Below are 22,319 nucleotides of genomic sequence, written 5' to 3'. Positions count from 1 at the left end.
AACCTGATCAGTATATTAACTTTATAACATTAATGAAATAGTCATATATATCACTACACGTGCAAAGGCATAATAGCTATTATTTTACCACACAATGAGGGCAAAAATAATAACTTCTAAGACAAATAGAAGTTTTCCAACCCGACTTTGTTAATAAGCCAGATATCAATATCAAAACTGTACAGAAATCAGATTTTAACAGGGTTAAACTTCAAATGGGAGAAAGCAAGCTTCTGAAAATCTCTTAAAGAAATCTAGGAAAGGAAGGTGTCCAATATTCATAATGTATTAATACATACAATAAAAATACATCTTTCTTTAACATGCAAATGTACTTTTTCACAGTACTTTAACCCAAATGTTGCAACCATTAAAAAAAACTCTCCAATTCCATTTCTTCTAAAATTCATCAGCCAAAGAAATTCATCATTACTTCCTCGAGTTATCTATAGTATTTACATTTCTAGAAGTATTCAAGGAAAGAACTTACCGATTCATGGCAGGATCATTCATGAAAGCTCGATAACCCTGCAAGTAAAACTTGCAGAGTGTGAGAACACCCAAGGCAACAAAAGAAACTGTGAAGACCAAACCCAAAAGAGAGTAAGGAGTGCTGCAGCATTCCGCAATACTGGAAAAAAAGAGGGGGAAATTAACAGACATAAACTTTCCATTTGGAGTAAAAACATCCGAGGCCTTTAAATAACCACCAAGCTTGATCTGATCCTCCTTAATTAAAACATCCTAAACCAAAATTTGAGGTGAAATCACCCAATTACTCCACTAATAATTTAACCATCTTATTCATCTTCAAACCCACATTTTTCTATCTCATTGGCAAATATGCAGTACATAGCACCAGATCTGAAACAAGGTCTTATTTTTAATAATCTATCATCTTCAAATGCAGTAAAATTCAAAGAGCCTAAATCTTCACATCTAAGAAATATATAATTAGCATGCTGACAAGTATTCAAAAGAAGCTTATACAGTTGCCCACTGTTCTTCCTGAAAAATGTCGGCTATTCAAATTGTTCACTGTGCTACATTATAATATGAATACTTGCTGCAACTCCTTATTTGACCAAACTGCTATGGAGCAGGGTGTATCAATCCTCCTAATCCATCAGTATCTTACATACGACTGGCATTTTAAAATTTAGGTTGAGACAAACGCATTTTTTAAAAAGGGGTTACTTCCAAAGCATGCCCAAGAATTCACTTCAAGACTTTAAAAATAATTTTAATGTTAATTTTTAACATAAAAGTTTGCTATGATACTACTAGAGCTGGCAAATATTTTCATTGAACTTAGATATTAACTTATGTGTATTTTATAAATACATGTACTATTATGTACTAATGAGATGGATTTAGCATTCACACCATATCTTTCATATATATGTGTGTGTCTGTGTATGTATGTATATATTTGAGACAGGGTCGTGCTCTGTCGCTAGGCTGGAGAGCAGTGGTACAATCATAGCTCACTGCAGCCTTGCACTTTGGGGCAAAAGCGATCCACTCACTTCAGCCTCCCATGTAGCTAAGACTATAGGAGCGTGCCACCACGCCTGGTTAATTTATTCTTTATACAGACAAGGTCTTGTTATGTTGCCCAAACTGGGCTAAAACTCCTGGCCTCAAGCGATCCTCCCACCTCGGCCTCCCAAAGTATTGGGATTACAGGCTTGAGCTAATGCTCCCAGCCCCTATATAGTATCTACATCTTAAGTTTTAAATTTCAAAGAAGAATTTTACTTATATAGATGAGGAATTCATTCAGGCAATCAATGCTTGCCCTTTACTACGCAGCTCCATGCTTCTATATAGTTATCTTTCCTACACAATTGCTTATACGTTGGTTTTTATGTGAAAGCATCTAATTTTACATGGTACCAATGTACACTATGATGAGGAAAAAAGTCTGACTTTCTGTTAGGAGCCAAAATATCCACCAATCATGGTGGCTAATAACTAGAAAAAATCATTAATTTTATGACATTCCTACAAATTTAATTTCTGAAATGTTTGGCATTTTCACACTGAAATCATTATGTAGTAACAATTTTAAACAAATTGTGTGTAATTTTACAACATGAGAATCATGACTGAAAACAAACTAAAATTTTACTTCATTCTCACTGAAAAAGGCTGAAAATTTAACCAAAGGTCCATACTACTTCTCTATTTTTATGGACCTTTCTCCATATTTAGAGAAAATTTTACACCCACACAATATGATTTAATTACGTATTCAAATATAGCACTTTCCTTTTATCTTATTTTAGAAAAAAAATGTGGTGCTATTTTTCAAAAGACATCATACTAAATACCAAAGGTTTCGACCTAGCTTTGGGGAAGTGAAAGACTTTAGAAAATTTATAAAATTTTTCTTTGCCCTCTCTTCATTCAGTAACTCATTTTTATGAAATCTTAATTTCTACTTTCTGGCTGCAAAAAAAACTTTTTGTTTGTTTGTTCTGCAGTTTGATCATGTGTGCTTTTTTGTTGGTTGGTGTGTTTGTTTAGTCAGGGTATTCTGGTAAGCTTCCAATCCCTTTTTCTAAATAAGTTGATTTTTGGCAAAGAAACATAAACATTACCCAGCACACAAAAGCATAAATAAGAACAGAGAACAACTCTTACAGAGATATAAATTAACAAAAGAACCAATATGGGAACTTCTCAAAGCAAATTACAACATTCTTATCATGAAAAAGGCAATCTATCCTGGCTACGCATAGAAAAAGAAGAGAAAAAAATTACGTTAGCAAGATATCTAAACTTCACAGAATATCCCAATATTATTTTCTCTGTAAATAAGTCCAAATTCATTCATGGCTTAGTGAATTGTTAAGCCTATTGCACTATGCTATACCTCATCTTACTGTGCTTTGCAGCGGGTAACAATCTGGTTTAAAGCACCACCAATTCAGTCCCACGCTGAGGTTATTATCCTAACCACAGAACTGTCTCTCTCTTTCTCTTTAAATTCAATTACGTTTTAGGTCATTTTAAAAGTCTGCAGGCCGGGCGTGGTGGTTCACACCTGTAATCACAGGACTTTGAGAGGCCAAGGTGGGTGTATCACCTGAGGTCAGGAGCTCCTCAAGACCAGCCTGGTGAACATGGTCTCTACTAATAATACAAAAATTAGCCAGGTGTGGTGGTGTGTGCCCGTAATCCCAATTACTTGGGAGGCTGAGGCAGAAGAATTGCTGGAACCTGGGAGGCGGAGGTTCAGTGAGCCGAGATTGTGCCATTGTACTCCAGTCTGGGCGACAGAGCAAGACTCCATCTCAAAAAAAAAAGTCTTGCACAAAACCTCCATAATACGTATATCAAAAACAAATAGCAGTCAAATTTCCTTAATACTAAATTAATCCTTAAAATGTATTTGACTTTGACATCAACTTACTGTATGTTTATAGAAGCTACTTATAATTGTTATTCATTTTTAGAAAGTTCAAAATCTGATTCAGTACCAATATAAGTTTATCCTACTTATTTGTTAAAACAGGTTTTTGTCCCGTATATTTTTAATGTTATTTACATTTGTGTTAATGCTTTCCTTGTAACATTTTCCTTAAGGATAGTAAACTTGGCTTAAATTTCTCATAGCCTACACCACTTAGTACACAGTCTTCCATCATACTGGATGGCTGAGAAACAATGATTATTAACTGGAACTTAAAACTGTTATCTACCTACATTTACTTTATAGGAGGACAGATTTTCATCCCTACTTTTTAAAGTGACAATGAGTAAGGGAACCAAGATGTATATTCATGTACTAGATTCTGAGAAAGTGAGATTCAAACTCAAGAGTAGAAAAAATAACAAATGTGGATCTAGCATAAGCTCACAATAAAGTGGGAAAAGGACTCAAATGACATGAGATTTTAAAAAACAAAACAAAAAAACCCTAAATATTAAAAACTGAGTCTTAGAATTATTTTGGGTTAGAACAAGCCTGACTCACCTGCAGCCCAGGACAGTTTTGAATGCAGCCCAACACAAATTTGTAAACTTTCTTAACATACTATGAGATTTGTTTTGCGATTTTTTTTTTTTAAAGCTCATCAGCTATCATTAGTGCCAGTATATTTTATGTATGGCCCAAGACAATTCTTCCAATGTGGCCCAGGAAAGCCAAAAGACTGAACACCCCTGGGTTAAGACAGCAAAGTACTATTATCGACCCATTTCTCCAATTATCTGACTCTATCTTAATACTGAAGCCAACAGTGACATAGGCAAAGTATATAGACTAAGTCACAGGCTTCGAACTCAGGTGGGTCTGAGTGCCAGTTCTGCTTCCTTTGGCAGTGTTACCTGGGGCAAGTTATTCCTGGTAGTTTCTTCAGCTATAAAATGGTAATTATAATAAAGGCACCTATCTCTCAGGGTTGCTGTAAAGATTAATGTGAGGCAAAGTGTTTAATGGTATGGGTACATTTTAAATACTCGATAAATGTTATTTTTATAATATACTTTTTCCTGATTGACCCAACAATTTTAACTTGAAAGTGAAAAAATACTTTTACAATTTGCTATGTACATTTCCACAAAACATTTGCTACACTCTGGTCCATAGTGCAGTCAAATAAACCACATTATTATATCAGTACCTCCCTGCATTGCCAAACCTAGGAATCCAGTGAATGAAAATCCTATCTTAACAAAATACGAAGTTGTATAACATAAATGATAAAAGTAATCTGCAAAACTTACTATTCCTAGATCAGTTTTCTCTTTCTAAGGTTATACATAGTATCATAGGCTCTTATTAATTACCTTGTCAGAAAAAGGAAAAGAAGCCTCTCACGTGATGCAGGCTGATCTCGAGTACTGAAATAGGAGTAAATCTGAAGAGCAAATAAGACGAGCCAGAAAACCATGAAAAGAACAGGGACTACCAGTTGATTCCACAGGGACATTCCCAGGGCGAGAAGGCCATATACCTCCACTACCTAAATAAAAACAAGACAAGAAAACTTCTTGTATCACCATCAATAAACACTGTAAAAACACTTAAGAATCGAATCAGAAGTAAAACATTAAATAGTTTTTCTTTTATTGTAAGACTGTTTCAGCTAAATTCCTTTAAAGTTAGCCTATATAGTTAACAAACAGTATGTTTTTTAAAATTTACTGATTTTGCATTATTATTAACACTTGACACACACTTATTTGATAGCAACAAATTGCCCTAATAGTCCAGGGATAAGGTCAAAATAAGGTCATACTCAGTACAAAATAACCTTGAAGGTAGTTTGAGAAGACTTGGTAAACACTCACGTCTAATCAAAATAATCAGGACTAGCATGAACTGATACAACACTGCTTGAGGCAGTAGGCTAAAAAAAGTAAAAGTAAAAACTTTCAGGGTTTATTCAGAAATGTCACAAATGAGAAACAGTTCAATGAAGAAGAGTACTTAATCACTGGAAAAATTTTTTGCAGAGCAAAGATAGTTAGCAAGTCTCTTTCTCCCGTACACATCAATTCCCCTTCCTCCTACTGTCTTTTTATCAAGCTATGTTTTTCCATTTGGTTTGCCAAATGTAGTAACATTAGGAAAAGGATATATTTAAAAAAAAAAAAAAAGCTTAATAATCTGCAACTCACTAGTTTTCCAGTTTATAAAACACTCTTCTTATGAAACTGACTAGGAAAAATCAATCACAGAATCTGATTAAATCTAAGAGCATAGGTGTTACCAAGTTTCTAGAGCTTCTATGTCAAGGACCAGACCCTGGCAACACAGCAGGAATTCTGCCTGGCAGCTTACAAAACCAAAATCTAGCAGTCAACTGGTCTTGCTGGAATCTCTCAATGTGATACCGGAATGTTTCAATAAGGTATAAAGATCTTTAAGTATTAAGTTAAAATAAATTGACTTGCAGATTATTCTAAATTTAAAATTCTTTCATCAGTAAATCAAAGGCTTTTTCTACAACCCACTCTATTAACTTCTATTTTCCCCAGTGAGAAAAGATTAAAAGAAAAAGGAAACTGCCCAACTAGCTGCAAAATTATTATCTGGCAGACTGATCACTAAGACGCAGAGAATACTTTTCCTCCTTTCCATTCAAGAAATAAACCACTATTTCTTGCTTATCTAATTCTTTCCTGGTCACACATTTTATAACCTGTATTTCGAATCTTATGGCAACCCACTAAATATGACATTAAAAAATGAAGGCTGAGGTTATTCAATGAATATTTAATATTCAATAAATATTTACTGAATATTCATTATTTATTACAAACTAAGATAACCCTCATAAGACTGAATTGAAAGAAAAATATGTATCTTAAATTTGTCATTCTTACCCTGAATACAACTATAACCCTTCCTGTCCTGCTCCCCATGAAGCCGCTCTTCACTGACGTAGAAATAATCTCGTTTCTGGAAGATCTACTCCTGGGAAAACTGCCCAAGTTAATCACTGTGTAAGATGAAGATAGAATCAGGCTAAGGCCAAAAGCTTAGAGAAAGTATTCTCAAAGATCTGCCCCTGGGGCCATAAGAGAATACCTCACTTAGCTGTATCAGTTTGTTCTATCTGAGAGCTTCCTGTACCTTAAGGACACAGTCAAGAGGTGGAAGACAGTGACATTTTAACACTCTCTTTTTATACCAAGTCAGGTTAAAATCTACTTTATATACTACAAACTATCAATTAAACCAAAGAGAAACATTTATTTCCCAAATGTGTATTGTTTGTATCTGCGAGTAATTTACCTTAGAGCAAAGGCTGAAAAAAGTAGGGGAGAAACTTTTATAAAAAGCATGTTATGTTGGCAAAGTCAGTTCAAGTACTATATCTAAATGAAATCTATCATATTATAACCCCGAACTATTTAACTTTTCTGTTTCAATTAGGCACAAAGGGAAGAAACTGTAGTCACAGTAGGACTATAATCAGAAGGAAAAAGCAGGATTTGACTTATAGGTATTCAATTCTTTATTACTGTTGTCTTCATTACAATAGCTAACACATATGGAACATTGTCTGGTACTAAACTCATTTAAATCTCACAGAACCCTATGAGGAAAACACAGCTTTCATTATTAGCTCCATTTTACAGAAAGTAAAGCAATTATCACAAGGTTACACAGCTAGGGAACAGCAGCATCAGGGTATGAACTCAGATAAACCTGCTTTAAGAGAACCACTTCACTTTACTGCCTTCTCAACAGAACATAATCAACAATCTTTCAGATGCTCCTAATTGAGCTGAAAATAGCTGCTGTTTTGAAACTGTAAAAATGACTGGTACCATAACTGTGAACTAAAAATGAACTATAACTTTAATGTACTTAATATTTATGTAGAATTTTATCTACATGTTTGTGGTTGTCAGTCTTACCTGAACCAATTCTCTGTATGCAGATTTAGCAAGGTTATAAGGTACCAAAAGATTAGACCCAAGAAAATAGAGAACTTCCAATCCAGTAAAAATCATAGCAAATTTATTGATGATAACAATTGTCTCCAAAGGAACAAGGCAGAGTCGTGCTAGCAGAGGAAGCATGTGAGCTGAAAAGAGCCAAATCTGCTTTGTTTTCATGACACAGGAGCATAAAGTACACACCACCAACTGACCTAAAATGGGGAATAGAATACATTTAATTTTGAGCATTTGGCATCCACAAAATAAAAATAACCAAAAAACACTGTTGATAAGGATAGTAACACAACTTTTGAAGAAGTCTAACTAAAATCTTGTAGATAATATTTTAAATCAAACTTTAACTCCATCTGACTATAATTACATATTCACATGTTCTGTGAATTTTGAATGCTAATTCCTTAGGGCTGATCTGGAAAGAGCAACATAAATCTCCACTGGTTGTCTGTGATGGCATGTATAATAGGAAGAAAACTTTAAACAATGTCTAGTTCAGTATTGTGACAATTCAGCTGCTACTGTTTATACACAGCTTCTTTTCCAAAGGTACTCAATATGTAACTGTTCTGGTCTATAGGTGAAAGCATAAAATCCAAGATACAATCACTTGTTCAAGATCATACTGCAACAATATTTGTTCTGACAATTTTTTAATCTTTATTTTTGGAGGACCATGTAAACCTCCCCAAATAACTAAATCGTAAGTTAAAACTAAAAAATAAACAAATTCTTCTCACTGGGGATTACACATGATCATTATATTAAACTCAGAAACAGAGAAACAAAATGGGAAAGAAAACTCTCAGTCTCTTACAATCCCACAACCCAAAGGTAGCCCCTAAGAACACCCTGGGTTACACTGAATGTATGTGACATGATATTCGCATTTAGCCTTTTCCAAATATTCCAGAATTATAAAATGCTTTATATGAATAAGCTTTTACATTATGACATCCTTGTATAAACTACCTGGAACACATTTCCTAATATTCTCTTAGGCTAGGAATTACTGAATCCAAAAAAAAATTTTTTAAAGACTTTGACACACTGTCAGACTGCCCTCCAGCAACAAGTTACCAGTGTATAATGTGGCCATTCTTCTATTAACTTGCCATAGTGAGTATAATTTAGAGAAGGGAAGTACAGGGAATATTTCCTAAATTTTTTTAATTGGCATTTTGTTGGTTACTAGCAGCACTGAACATTATCAATAAGTATATAAAAACATGTGCAATCATTTGCAATTATTTGGTGAAATGTTCACATTCTTTGCCCATTTTTCTACTAGAATACATATCTTACTGCTTGATCGAAATATTAATCCTTAGTCACATGATTGCATTTTTCTAATATGCCCCTTGTCTTAATATTTTTAATAACTTTATTCTCTTATAAAAGTATGTATTGAAAATAGTCAAACCATTTTTTTTCTTAATGGTATCCACCTTTAGTGCCATAGTTTATTACATGGCTACCCCACTCAAGATTATACAAATAGCTGTATTTTCTTTTAGTAATTTTTAGCTAATTTTTAATTTTAACTTAAAAATTAATACATTTGGTTTATTGTGGAATAAGAAAATAAAGATCTAAGTTTGTTTTTTGTACATGTTTAGTTGGTTATCTCAAAACTGGCTACTGGACTCATCCACTCCTTTCTCATTAATTTGAAATGTCACTGTAGTATACTCCAAAATCTTTTACATATTTAGGTCTGTATAAGAACTTGTTACTTTTTGTTTTCAGTGATCTATTCTAATGATGGTACCACCCTGTTCCATCATACTGATTGGACAAATCCTCTCTCATTGCTTCTTTCAGAATTTCTTGGAGATTATGGAATTTTCCAGATTAATTTAGAATCATTAGTCATATTTTCTCACTTCTTGTCAATGAAAACCAAAATGAAAATTTGGGACTTGTTTGTATTCTATCCACACACATGTTGAATAATCCTAGTCCCAAAATCTAAAATCCGTAATGCCCTAAAATCTAACATGATGCTCCAAGAAAATGCTCATTGGAGCATTTTGGATTTCAGATTTTGGGATTAAGGATTTCCAAACAGTAGTATAAAGCAGATATTCCAAAATCTAAAAAAAATCAGAAATCCAAAACATTTCTGGTCCCAAGCATTTTGAATAAGGAAAATTGAATCTGTGTTAGAAAAATACAAAAATGTCAACCATTTTTACATAAGACCAAACACTTATAACAATCTACTATGTCATAAAACACATACGGTATTTTATCTCACAAAGCATTAATTTTTGCCTTTAAAAAACTGATACTAAAGTAATGTGAAAAACAATCATAAAGGCATAAAGAAGAGAAAAACTCCTAATTATATAGAAAACAAGAGGCCACCAAATGATCTAGTTTCCACTGTGTTTATAGTTATGAAATTTAAATGTCCTTGTTGAGCACAATGTAAACTTCCTCTAAGCTCTGAAAATTCCCTTAAGTCTATGCCAGCACATGTGGCGCTCAGTGCTGGGGTTACAGGCTTCCTTTATCTTCTTTCATAGAAGAATATGACTCATATGGCATATTTAAGAGAAGACTACTCCTGCTGAGGTAGAAGAATGAAGGAGTCATATGTTGTTAGTGGAATCTCCCCTAAAGTTCCAAAAGAAAAAGTTGTTTGTCTTCTGATTTGCCTATTTCAACTTTTAACTCTGAATAAACCAAAATCCCAATGTACTCTTTAGATTTCAGGATTCCACTATTTGAAATATCCCCAAGAAGTTTGCAACCCTAGGAAATCATGGCATATTAAAATTACCTATTTTCAAAAAAGTTTGTTATTAAAATGAAGAAAAACACCAGAAAATTATTTTAAAATCAAAGATGGAAGAAAACATGCTCCTTAATAGTTTATGGACTTCGGAAAGTTGAATCTTAGCTAAGTAAACAAAAGACCATGGCCACTGATAAGAGTTTTAAGAAATATGCTTCATATTTATAATACAAGTATATCCATCATAAAATAAAACGTTACAAGCTTTCTAACTTAGCAAATATGTTCATTATTGAATGTTACCATTAATAAATATGCCAACTCATAACGACATAGTTATAAAGCAAATTATTTTTGTCCTCTGCTGTCTTTTAAAATCCACTCTGTGAAGATCAGTGGTTTTCCTGCCCCTAGATAACATCCAAGGCAAGTCCCATAACTCTAGCTTAGGTTACTGTCTCAATTTAATAATAACCGAAACTTTCAAACACATTTAAAGTTGGGACTTATCCCTTACTCTAGAGTTCAGGCATTCTAGGGAAAGCATTAATTTTGACCTTCATGCTTTAAGATAGAAAACCTGCAATTGGGAGAGGAAGTGGAAAGCCTGTAGCTGGCTTCTGTCTCTTTTTTGACCTAGCACTTCTTCCTCTGATTCACCCAGGACTGAAGCGGGTAGGGAAGAAGGAGAGGAAGGGAAGTAGGCAGGTTCCTACTTAACTGGACTCTTACAACAATATGGTTGGTACTGGTACTGGTGCTTCCTAGACTTGAGGTATCTAAAACCGATTCATTTTCCCCTGGACACTTTTATGGGTTGTTCTGAAACTGTTCCTATCACTGTGGCTCTCTCACCTGCAGCAGTACCCTTCCCTTGGTGCTTGGTGTATACCCTCCACTGGCCATTTTTGGCTCTTTTCTCAGCTCCTGGGAATCTGGAAGGTCAATCCCTGTTGAGGACTTCTCATCCCCCTAAAAGGCCTGCTTGAACAGGACCTAAGAAAATCCTACACAGACTTTCGGGGCCCTTGTCTAGTTCACAAAAAACTTACATCGTTTGCTCCACAATTTCCTATATCAGAAGATACAGGAAAACCCTATAAGGCATTTTCACTCCACAGTCAAAACACTCAACAAGCAACTAGCCTATTGCTAGTCCTTTATATCAGATTAGAATTATAATGTGAGCCTCATATATAATTTTAAATTTTCTATTAGTGTCATTTCAAAAAGTAAAAAGAAACAAGTGAAATCAACAATATATTTCATATAACCTAACATATCCTAAACATCATCATATAGACATTCAATCTATATTAAAAGTTAACAAGACATATTAAAAGTTAACCTGGCTTGTGGCAAGTCTTCAAAACTGAGTATGTGCTTTACACGTACAGCACACCTTAATCTCAATTCACCACATGGCAAGTGCTTACCAGCCACATGTGGCTAGTTTTGGACAACGTAGTTTTAGATTTTGCAGGCTGAAAAGGCACAAGAATGATACAGTGGACTTCTGGCCTCCTGGAAAGGTGAGAGGTGGGTGAAGGATAAAAGATTGTACATTGGGTACAGTGTACACTGCTCAGGTGATGGATGCACCAAAATCTCAGAAATTACTGCTAAAGAACGTATCCATGTAACCAAACACCATGTGTTCCCCAGAAATCTATTTAAAAATGTTTTTTAATGTAAGAAAATAAAAATAAAAGTGTAACACACAAAAAAAATGTTCCACAGTAAGTCAGATCCCAGTCCACAGCATTCCCCCCTTCACTACACAAGACACATAACTCCCCAAATGGTCCCCCACTGAATCCTCTAGTGTAAAGGGCTGGGGAAGTATTTCAGAAAAAAAAGAGTTCTCTCTGAAGAAACCCTCCTCTAATCTCTAATATTAGGCCTTTTAACACCTTCTACATGGGTGAGTTTGAAAGTCACAAAACAGGTTTGCTCTCACTTCCTTTTTTGCATTTTGGCATGGTACACTCTGGTAGCGGGGCTCCGGTACTTCACTTTAAATTGTATCTATACTGTTTTCAGGCCTTAGCCAACACTTCTATTTTTAGCATTCTACTATCTGAATATTTCAATCACATCTCAAGTTCTTGATGTTTCCAGACATTTATTTTTGACAATAAGGTCATGGCTTTCAACAGCAATAAGTACATTTAAGATATTACATGTTTCATTTTAATCTTTCAAAGTAATAATTAGCTCTATTTAAAAATTAATCTTCTCAAATACTTTAAAAAAACCCTTAAAAAAAGCACAAGCGACTATGTGCTATGTACAATATGACTATAAATACATAACCTATACATGAGGAAAAGAAGACCTAAAAAAAACCACTGAACAATGGTTATATGTGGAAAAAGTCACCATGAATCACTTTTGAGAATTCCATTTTTTAAAAAAATGAGCACGCACGAATTTTATAAGTTAGTAAGACTGGCCGGTTCCTACCTACACTTTAATTCTTTTATAATACTTACCTATTAAGGCTGTGGTAAACCGATTCATAGACAGAGGTTCTAAATACATTGGTCCCTCATAGGCAAACTCCAGTTCACTCCGAACATAGTCCCTAAATAAGAAAATTGATAAGAATGTGTATATGGAATACATTCCAAGCAGAATCACAATATGCTTTTAAAAGCATATTATGTTACTGATACCCCTTTTCCATATCTAAGGAAAAATTTAGGTATGAAGAATTATATATAAACGGCCTTCATCTGTTTTCTGTGCATTAGAAACAGACATAACTTATTGAAATGGAATATTACCATGCAGAGAAAGCTGCCAAAGTTCCACATTATGAAATTTTCTTTCTTCTCATGACCTTATTAAATACTTTATGCCCAGTAAAAACCCAATTGAGAGGTTATCTCTCTCAACTCTACTACACTAACTAATGATATCTAGTGATATGACACTAAATATCTCCTTTTCTGGCTATCTTCCACCACCAACATCCCACCCTCATCTTATTTCCCTCAGAGTTTTGGCCCCAATTATATTTTATTATTCCCAACTAGAACCACAAACTAGTTAGAAAACTGGGGGATAGCAGTATAATCCTTAAAAATTATCAACTCTATATGAAATCTAAGATGATAATTATAATATTTAGTCTACATATTTACTTTGAAGCAAATTTTAGATCAAACAAAATATTCCTTTTAAAATTCAACTCAATTAACCTGTGACTACTGAGAAATAGTAAGCTTTAAGTAATAACCAAAGAGCCTTTACACATTCAGAAAACAAGCGGGAAGCACAACCAGGGAGAATTTAATTTATTATCAGTAAGTTAAATGGTACTACTGGAAGACAGTTTGTCTAAAGTATTTTTGGCATCAAAGAAGGGAAGTTTGTGTAAAAACATTCTTCCCTCTTTTTTCAACTTTTAATGTTTTATTCATTGTATTTAAAAGAGAACATTTCAAGTATTTCCAAACAAACTCATATGGCTATATTTACTTTTTCCATGAAATGACTTCCCATTAGGCAATCAAGTGGAATTCCTTTAGCACTGCATAGCCAAACAAGGAAAGACCCTTACACAATCAGCCAGAAGGGTATTCCCAAAAAAGAATCAAAACTTAAAACTAAAATTTTAAAAAGAATTAAAACAATTTCTGAGATTATAAAAATGTATGACTAAGTTATATGAGTGATCTGGCAATTCTCCTTTATCGCTCTTAGATGACAGTTTCTAACACATAATGTATTAATTGTCTCTTTCTACTAAAAGAGAAAGCCAAATTCTCAAGAATTATTTTAATGCAGTGGTTGTCAACCAAGGGGCAATTTTGCCCCTGAGGGGATATTCTACGTCTGGAAACATTTTTGGTTGTCACAATGGGGGAGAGGTATTACTAGCACTTAGTGGGTAAAGGCCAAAGATGCTGCTAAATATTCCTCAGTGAAAAGGCTAGCTCCTAGAACAAAACATTATCCAGTCCAAAATATCAACTGTGCAATATTAAGTAACCTTGTTTTCATGTAGAAAGGCACAAATACAAATAACACATAAATATCTGATTACTACAGGTAACCATCAATGGAATTATATAGTTAGAATAGAAAACTAAAAAATTAAAAGAATTATGAAATTAGAATAAAATGCATATATAAACACTATTAATACAAAGTATTTTAAAATGCTATTTGAAAAACAAATTTATACCTAAAAGAGATTTTAACTCTGAGTGTTAGTACTAGCCAGACCTTTAAAGCCCAATAATTTCTTTTTGGTCAGAGCATCTCTCTCTCCAATGGATACAGTTTAAACAGGGGCCAGGAAAATCCATATAGACAAAACACAGATTGGTAGTTGCCAGGGGCTGGGGAGAAGGGGAGATGAGAGTAATTGCTTAATGAGTACTGAGTCTTGTTTGGGGGTGACGAAAATGTTTTAGAATTAGATAAAGGTGACAGCTGCACAACATTATGAATGTACTGTATGCCACTGAACTGCTCACTTTAAAATGATTAAATTTATGTTATACAAATTTTACATTAGAAAAGGGAGATAAATCAGCTCCAAGTGCACTATCCCCAAGGAGAAAGCCACAAAGTGCCCCAGAAGGGCCTCAGTCCCAAGTATCTCTGTGTGAGGGACAAGAAAAGAGAAGACTTGAGGTCCCTACCATGTTTTCTTTCCACTGTTTGGTTTTGTCACATATTATTAATATTTTATAATAAAGCTCAGCAAACTAAACATCACGCTAGCATTTCTGATTGCTGAGACATTTGTTAACTGTTCTGCATTATTTCATAACCTACGTTAGTTTATCCTCTTTTTAAAAACTTCTTTATCTTTCTTTAGTTTCTTACCTTAAATTCTAATTTCACACAACAAAATTTCTAGGGATAACTAACATTCTCTGTTTCTTTTTAACTCAAAAAGAAATTACTGAATACATAAGTGCTGGTACTCTGCTAGACTCTGCTAATACTGCATAGTCCATACTAGCATGCAACTTACAAACAGGGAGGGGAGATAAATACTTAGTCCTATAATTACTTAATTATGATGATAGTCAGTGCTGTAAGAAAAATACAGAATGCTGTGAGGATTTTAGTCTTTTTTATTGATATATAAAAAGATTTTAAGTTCACAGCATATATAAAAATTACATATTTTATTCTCTATTTCTAGGTTCTAACTTTTTCAATAAACTAATAATATTTCTACATGCCTTTTACTTTTTTATTTTAAGTACTACTTATTTTACCTCTCCTATTTCATATGGTTATTATAAAAGTTTTTAATGTAACTATTTCCTTTTCTTTTATCCAACCCTATATTTCATTCCTTTGTTTTTTAAGCCTTCTCTCAACTTTCTAATCCTTTCCATTATTTTCTTTTTAACTCTTTTTACTTTCTCTATACTCATTACTTTGCGATTTGCTATGATTATAGGACACTAAGGGAGGTCTGCATTCCAGAAGAATAAATAATCAACCTTTAGGCCACAATGACAGCCCTGATGTTAAGCAGTTTCCTCCCACTGGCTCTCTTACTTTGTCCTTCTCTAGGATCCTAGGATTAGCTCTCCAATACTGTACTGCCCCCCACATTCCTGTTCAACTTGAGTCTTTGTATCATTCATCATAGCCTCAAAATTAATATCGTCCCTAGGCCCCTTAGAACCTTTCCCTTTTGCTCAATTCCTCTCTTTCAATACAGTCCTCCAAAATCCTCCATTTGCCTGACGCACCAAAAGGCCCCACCTCAGTAAAAACAGCCAGGCCTAGAAAGCCTGCAGACTCTCTCTTCAGGCCAGCTCAGCTTAGCATGCCAGAGTCAAGGCAATGGTTTTGGTGACAGGTAAACTACCTAGCATGCCACACAACCACTACGGAGCTGTCACTTCTAAAAGGAGGATCTGGGCATCCCATCCCAAACTGTAGAGAAGAACTGAAATAAGAATCAGTGTTAACAAAAATCTCTACATCTAACTTATGCACAACTTCCAGGTATCTCATGCTGGCATTGAGAATTCTTGGTGACTCAGTCCCAAGAGGGATGGTCATTCACAACATAAGAAAAACAAGACAGTAAGCCTAAATACGAAAGATCCAAAGTGGGAATCATCCAAAATTCCATGAGTCATTTTAGGTGAAAAATTAGTTCAAGGCAAGAGTCATAAAATTCTAACTTTTAACAACATCTTATGATTATCTTAAGACTCAGGTGAGCTATTCAAGAGAAGCATTACAATTTTTCATTTCAGAAGACTTAAATGGTAGAATGTTTTAAGATCTTCAGAAACAAGAATTCCTGCCAATCTACTTATAACAGAATAAAATATTTTCCTTCTTAAATGTTTTTTCATTTGTAGAAGGCTGATAATCACCCCAACACAGTAATAAACTAAAAAAATCTCTGAAAAATCTACTTCCCTAGTCCTGTATAACAGCCTCCTCTCCTTTAACTCAAATTGGGGCCACAAGGAATGTATAAGATCTATGAAAAGGGCCTCCAGGCACGGTAGCTCAAGCCTGCAATTCCAGCACTTTGGGAGGCCGAGGCAGGCGGCTCACTCAAGCCCAGAAGTTCGAGAGCAGCCTGGACAACATGGCGAAACTTTGTCTCTACAAAAAAAGAGCAAAACTTAGCTGGGTGTGGTGGTGCCTATAGTCCCGGCTACTTGGGAGGCTGAGGTGGGACAATTGTGTGGGCCTGGCAAGGGCAAGGGTTGCAGTGAGCCAAGACTGCACAACTGCACTCCAGCCTGGGTCAGAGTGAGACACTGTTTCAAAAAAAAAAAAGAAAGAAAAAGAAAAGGGTCTCAGAGCTTGCAATTAGAAAAATTTTTGCTTATATAGAGAAGTATACACATTACAAAAAATAAATGGGTACCAACCACAAAACCTAGTAGCTTACCACTTCAGCTAATTAAAGACCTTTTCACAACAGTCTATTCAGCAATCTGACTCACACACTGGACAACCTAGGAACAACTTGTACATTCTGGCTATTTACTTAAAGCTTTCAAACGTTAATTCCAAAGAAACCTAATCTATTTTCACATAAAACAAAGGTGTGCCAAGTTATCTTTTGCAATATGGGCAACAAGAAGCACCACTTGATACAAGAAATCTCAGATGTTCAAATACCTGTATTTCCTTATATGCCTACTAAACACACATACACGCACACAAACATACCTACTATATCCTCAGCACTGCGCTAGCAGTTGAATAATTCATTTACCTAGAGTTTATTTAAACTGTTGACACCCTTTCTTTAGCTTCTTTCTAGCCTCCAAGATATTTAGTGCCTGCATCTGATAACGTTCAAAAAAAGAAAACATGTCAAACAGTGAAACTGGTCACTTTTATTCCTGTCAAAATTAAGTTTAGAATATAAATGGTAATACTCATTTTAACATTCCAAGCTACCTGGGAGGCTGAGGCAGGAGAATTACTTGAGCCCTGGAGGTGGAGGGTGCAGTAAGCCAAGATTGTGCCATTGCACTCCAGCCTGGGCAACAGAGCAAGACTTGTCTCAAAACAAAAACAAAAACAAGTCGGGCGTGGTAGCTCATGCCTGTAATCCCAGCACTTTGGGAGGCCAAGGTGGGCGGATCACCCAAGGTCAGGAGTTAAAGAACAGCCTGGCCAACATGCTGAAACCCCATCTCTACTAAAAATACAAAAAATTAGCCAGGTGTGGTCGCGGGCACCTGTAATGCCAGCTACTTGGGAGGCTAAGGCAGGAGAATCACTTGAACCCGGGAGGTGGAGGTTGCAGTGAGCCGAGATCACACCATTGCATTCCAGCCTGGGCAACAAGAGCAAAACTCTGTCTCAAGCACTCCAGCCTGGGCGACAGAGCAAGACTCCGTCTCAAAAACAAACAAACAAACAAAAAAACTCTGTCTCAAAAAACAAACAAAAAATAATTTACCTAGGTTTTTTTTTTTTTTTTTTTGAGACAGTCTAACACTGTCACCTGGGCTGGAGTGTAATGGCATGATCTCAGCCACCTGCACACCTGGCTAATTTTTTGTAATTTTAGTAGAGACCGGGTTTCACTATGTTGGCCAGGCTGGTCTCGAACGCCTGACCTTGTGATCCACCCGCCTTAGCCTCCCAAAGTGCTGGGATTACAGGCGTGTGCCACCATGCCCGGCCTATCTATAGTAGTTTTTAACTGAGGACAGTTTTGTTCCTCAGAGGCAGCATGTGACAATGTCTAGGGACACTTTTTGGTTGTCATATTTGCTGGGAAGAGGGTGTCACTGTGATCTAGTGGGTAGAGAGTGTTGTCAACAACATATAATGCACAGGACAGCCTCCATAGCAATGCACACCCTGCCCAAAATTCTGATATCCCTGAGAAACAGCAGCCCCGATCTACAATTTTAAATTATGCAAGTCATCATAAAATGGAGAGCTAATTATCCATATTTTACGCCTAAGCCACTCTTGGGGAAGTTTTTACATTTGAAACCATACTTACACACTCAAGAGCCGGAATAAAAACAGTATTACTTTCTTCTTTTGAAAGCCAGTTCTACTGGGCTCTTAATTCAAGTCGTAGACACACAAATCCAACATGTTGGTTCATAAATCTAACAATAAAACAAGGAATTTAAGAATACTGGGCCGGGCATGATGGCTCATGCCTGTAATCCCAGCACTTTGGGATGCCAAGGTGGGCAGATCACGAGGTCAGGAGACAGAGACCATCCTGGTTAACACAGTGAAACTCCGTCTCTACTAAAAAAAAAAATAAAAAATTATCCAGGCGTGGTGGCAGGCACCTGTAGTCCCAGCTACTTGGGAGGCTGAGGCAGGAGAATGGTGTGAACCCAGGAGGCAGAGCTTGCAGTGAGCCGTGAGCCGAGATTGTGCCACTGCACTCCAGCCTGGGTGACAGAGCAAGACTCCTTCTTAAAAAAAAAAAGAATACTGGAGTTTAGAAAAAACATCCATCTGTAGATGTGACCCCACACCCTCACAGGAATGACCACACTCTCACAGGAGTGGTAATATCAGTGTATGGTTTTTCTTTTTTTCCCCCTTAGTTCTGGATAGTCTCAATTTTCTATTGGGATTAGTACTAGAAAAATACATTCGCTACATCCCTCAAAATGCAAGGCAGAGTTCAGTAATTTTTAAAAATTTAAACTGACATTTAGTTTAATTAGTTAGTTAATAAGTTCAATTAGAATATTAATATTAAATATTCATATGACATTGACTGAGCTGATGAATCTTCTGACATTTAATTCTTCCAAACTGCAAGCTATATCCATTCTATAGACATATTCTAAACAAGTTTTTAGTCATTTCCAGATAATCAGCCTCATTATGTAAATACACATGTAAGGAAAAACAGAAACCCAACTTTTCAAAAGTTTATGAAATTTGAAAATTTCAAGAAAATTAATATTTGCAAATGTCTTTCTCTATAAGCTAGTTTTTAAATTTGTTTTTCTTGTTTCCAACGAGGCTGGATATAGCCAGTTTTTTAAGTACCAAATTAATTGTTAAAATTATTATAAGTGCTAATTCTCCTTCTCAGAAGCATAATAAACTATGCCTTGATATAAGTAGACTGCAGTGAATGGAAGAATATATTTGCAAATCATAGATCTGATAAGGGACTTGTATATATTTGCAAATCGTAGATCTGATAAGGGACTTGTATATATTTGCAAATCATAGATCTGATAAGGGACTTGCATATATTTGCAAATCAAAGATCTGATAAGGGACTTGTATATATTTGCAAATCATAGACTGATAAGGGACTTGTATCTAGAATATATAAAGAACTCCTACAACTTAGTAAGAAAAAGACAACCCAATTAAATACTGAACAAAGGATGTGAATAAACATTTTTCCAATATTTACACATGGTCAATGAACACATGTAAAGATGTTCAACTTCATTAGCCATCAGGGAAATGCAAATCTAAGCACACTGAAATACCTCTTCACACTCACTGTAATGGCTCCACTAAAAAGGACAACAAAGGGTGCTGGCAAGAATGTAGAGAAATTGGAAGCCTCATACACCGCTGGTAGAAATGTGAAACACTGCAGCCATTTTAACAGTCCGGCAGTTTCTCAAAAGGTTAAATATAGGCACCACACGATTCAGCGATTCCACTCCGAGGTATTTGTACAAGGAAAATAAAAACATTTGTCTACACAAAAACCTGTACATGAATGGTCGTAACATTATTCATAATAGCTAAAACATAGAAACAATTCAAGTGTCCATCAATGGATAATTGGATGTATAAACAAAATGTGGCATATATCTGTACAATGGAATATTGACAGAAAAAGAAAATAAGTAACAACACATGCTACAACATGGATGAACCTTGAAGACATGCTAAGTGAAATTCAGTGCATATAAAATATCCAGAACAGGTCAATAAAAAAAGACAGACAATAGACTGACAGTTGCCAAGGGCTGGGGGCAGGGAGGGCGGTGGGAAATAGAGAATGACTGCTAATGGGTATGACGTTTCTTTCTGGGGTGATGAAAATCTAAAATCAATTTTGATGATGTTTTGCACAACTCTGTGAATGTACTACAAACCACTGAGCTGTATACATACGTATTTTCTGAAACAGGGTCTTGTTCTGTCACCAGGCTGGAGTGCAGTGGCACAATCCCAGCTCACTGTAGCCTCAACTTCCCAGGCTCAATCGATCCTCCACCTCAGCCTCCCAAGTAGCTGGGACTAAAAGTGCGTGCCACCACACCCAGCCAATTTTTTGTAGAGAAGGGGTTTCACCATGTTGTCCAAACTGGTCTCCAACTTTTGAGCTCAAGCAATCCGCCTGCCTTGGCCTTCCAAACTGCTGGGATTACAGGTGTGAGCCACCATGCAAGGCCCTTGAGTTATATACTTTAATCAGGTATGTGAATATCTCGATAAAGTTGTTATTAAAAAAAAAATACCTGGGGCCAGGCACAATGACTCATACCTGTAATCCCAAAGCTTTGGGAGGCTGAGGCAGGAGGATATGTGAGGGCAGGAGTTCAAGACCAGCCTGGGCAACATAGCAAGAAACCTATCTCGACAAAAAAATATTTTTTTGATTAGCTAGGCATGGTGGCGTACACCTGTAGTCCCAGCTATTCAAGAGGCTGCAGTGGGAGAAGTGCTTGAGTTCAAGGCTACAGTGAACAATGACTGCACCACTCCACTATGACCTTGGTGACACAGTGAGAACCATCTCAAAAAAAAAAAAAAAAAAAAAAGATACTTGCTTATGAAGCTCCACAGAAATCTGAACCACTATTTTTTTAAAACTAAAACCTTCAACCTCAATGTCTTACAAATGTTACATGTTCAAACTTTGGTATTTATTAACTGATACGTTATGAATAATTCAAAGATAGCACATCTTTGCTAGCCTTTTGTGAGATACTATCATACAGTATGAATTACACTAAGAGGAAAATACTAAAATATGCCATATCTTGAAATTCATTAATACCAAAACAAACTCCCTAAGATGGCATTGTCTACAAAAGGGTTATCCAATCTTTCAGTTTCCCTGGGCCTAATTGGAAGAAGAACAACTGTCTTGGGCCACACATAAAACACACGAGGATAGGTGATGAGCCAAAAAAAAAAAAAAAAAAAAGGCAAAAAAAATCTCATAATGTTTTAAGGAAGTTCACGAATTTGTGTTGGGCTGCATTCAAAGCCATCCTGGGCCACATGCAGCCCAGGAGTTGGACAAGCTTAGTCTACAATTTCAAAGAAGTAACTTGCTGAGGTAACATATTTACTAGGTAAGGAAACATTTTGTATCAAGTCTCATTCTAAAATTTATTTTCCTTTCCACTAACCATGCTGCCTACCGAAGTGGAATGAACTAGATTGTGAAAACATGGATTCAAGTTAAAGTCTGGGATTGTCCCTTCCTAACTGGTTGCCTACTTCCTTTTTTTCATCTGTAAATCCCAAAGGAACATTAAAAAAAATCAAAATGAAATAAGAATAGGAAGTATTTTTGCCTACTATACAATTTTATTAAAATTTAATAAAATCCCATTATTGAGGCTGGACACAATGGTTCATGCCTGTAATCCCAGCACTTTGGAAGGCCAAGGTGGGAAGATCATGAGGTCAGGAGTTCGAGACCAGCCTGGCC

The 22,319-nt window shown here is 35.7% G+C and overlaps 1 protein-coding gene across 3 annotated transcripts in view; it reads right to left on the bottom strand.

Moving 5' to 3' along the window:
- The window catches only part of RNF145 (ring finger protein 145), a 51,368-nt gene that overhangs the window by 11,196 nt on the left and 17,853 nt on the right, over window positions 1-22,319 (bottom strand). For all 3 annotated transcript variants that reach the window (XM_008015168.3, XM_008015169.3, XM_073010552.1), the window contains exons 4-7: window positions 12,661-12,752; window positions 7,384-7,619; window positions 4,801-4,976; window positions 491-631 (exon numbers count right to left, since the gene is read on the bottom strand). In XM_008015168.3, the coding sequence (XP_008013359.1) occupies window positions 491-631; window positions 4,801-4,976; window positions 7,384-7,619; window positions 12,661-12,752 (645 nt within the window). The remainder of the gene's footprint in view (window positions 1-490; window positions 632-4,800; window positions 4,977-7,383; window positions 7,620-12,660; window positions 12,753-22,319) is intronic.

This window comes from Chlorocebus sabaeus, chromosome 23, assembly GCF_047675955.1.
Source record: "Chlorocebus sabaeus isolate Y175 chromosome 23, mChlSab1.0.hap1, whole genome shotgun sequence".
NCBI lineage: Eukaryota > Metazoa > Chordata > Mammalia > Primates > Cercopithecidae > Chlorocebus > Chlorocebus sabaeus.
This window is presented reverse-complemented; position numbering and strand designations above follow the sequence as displayed.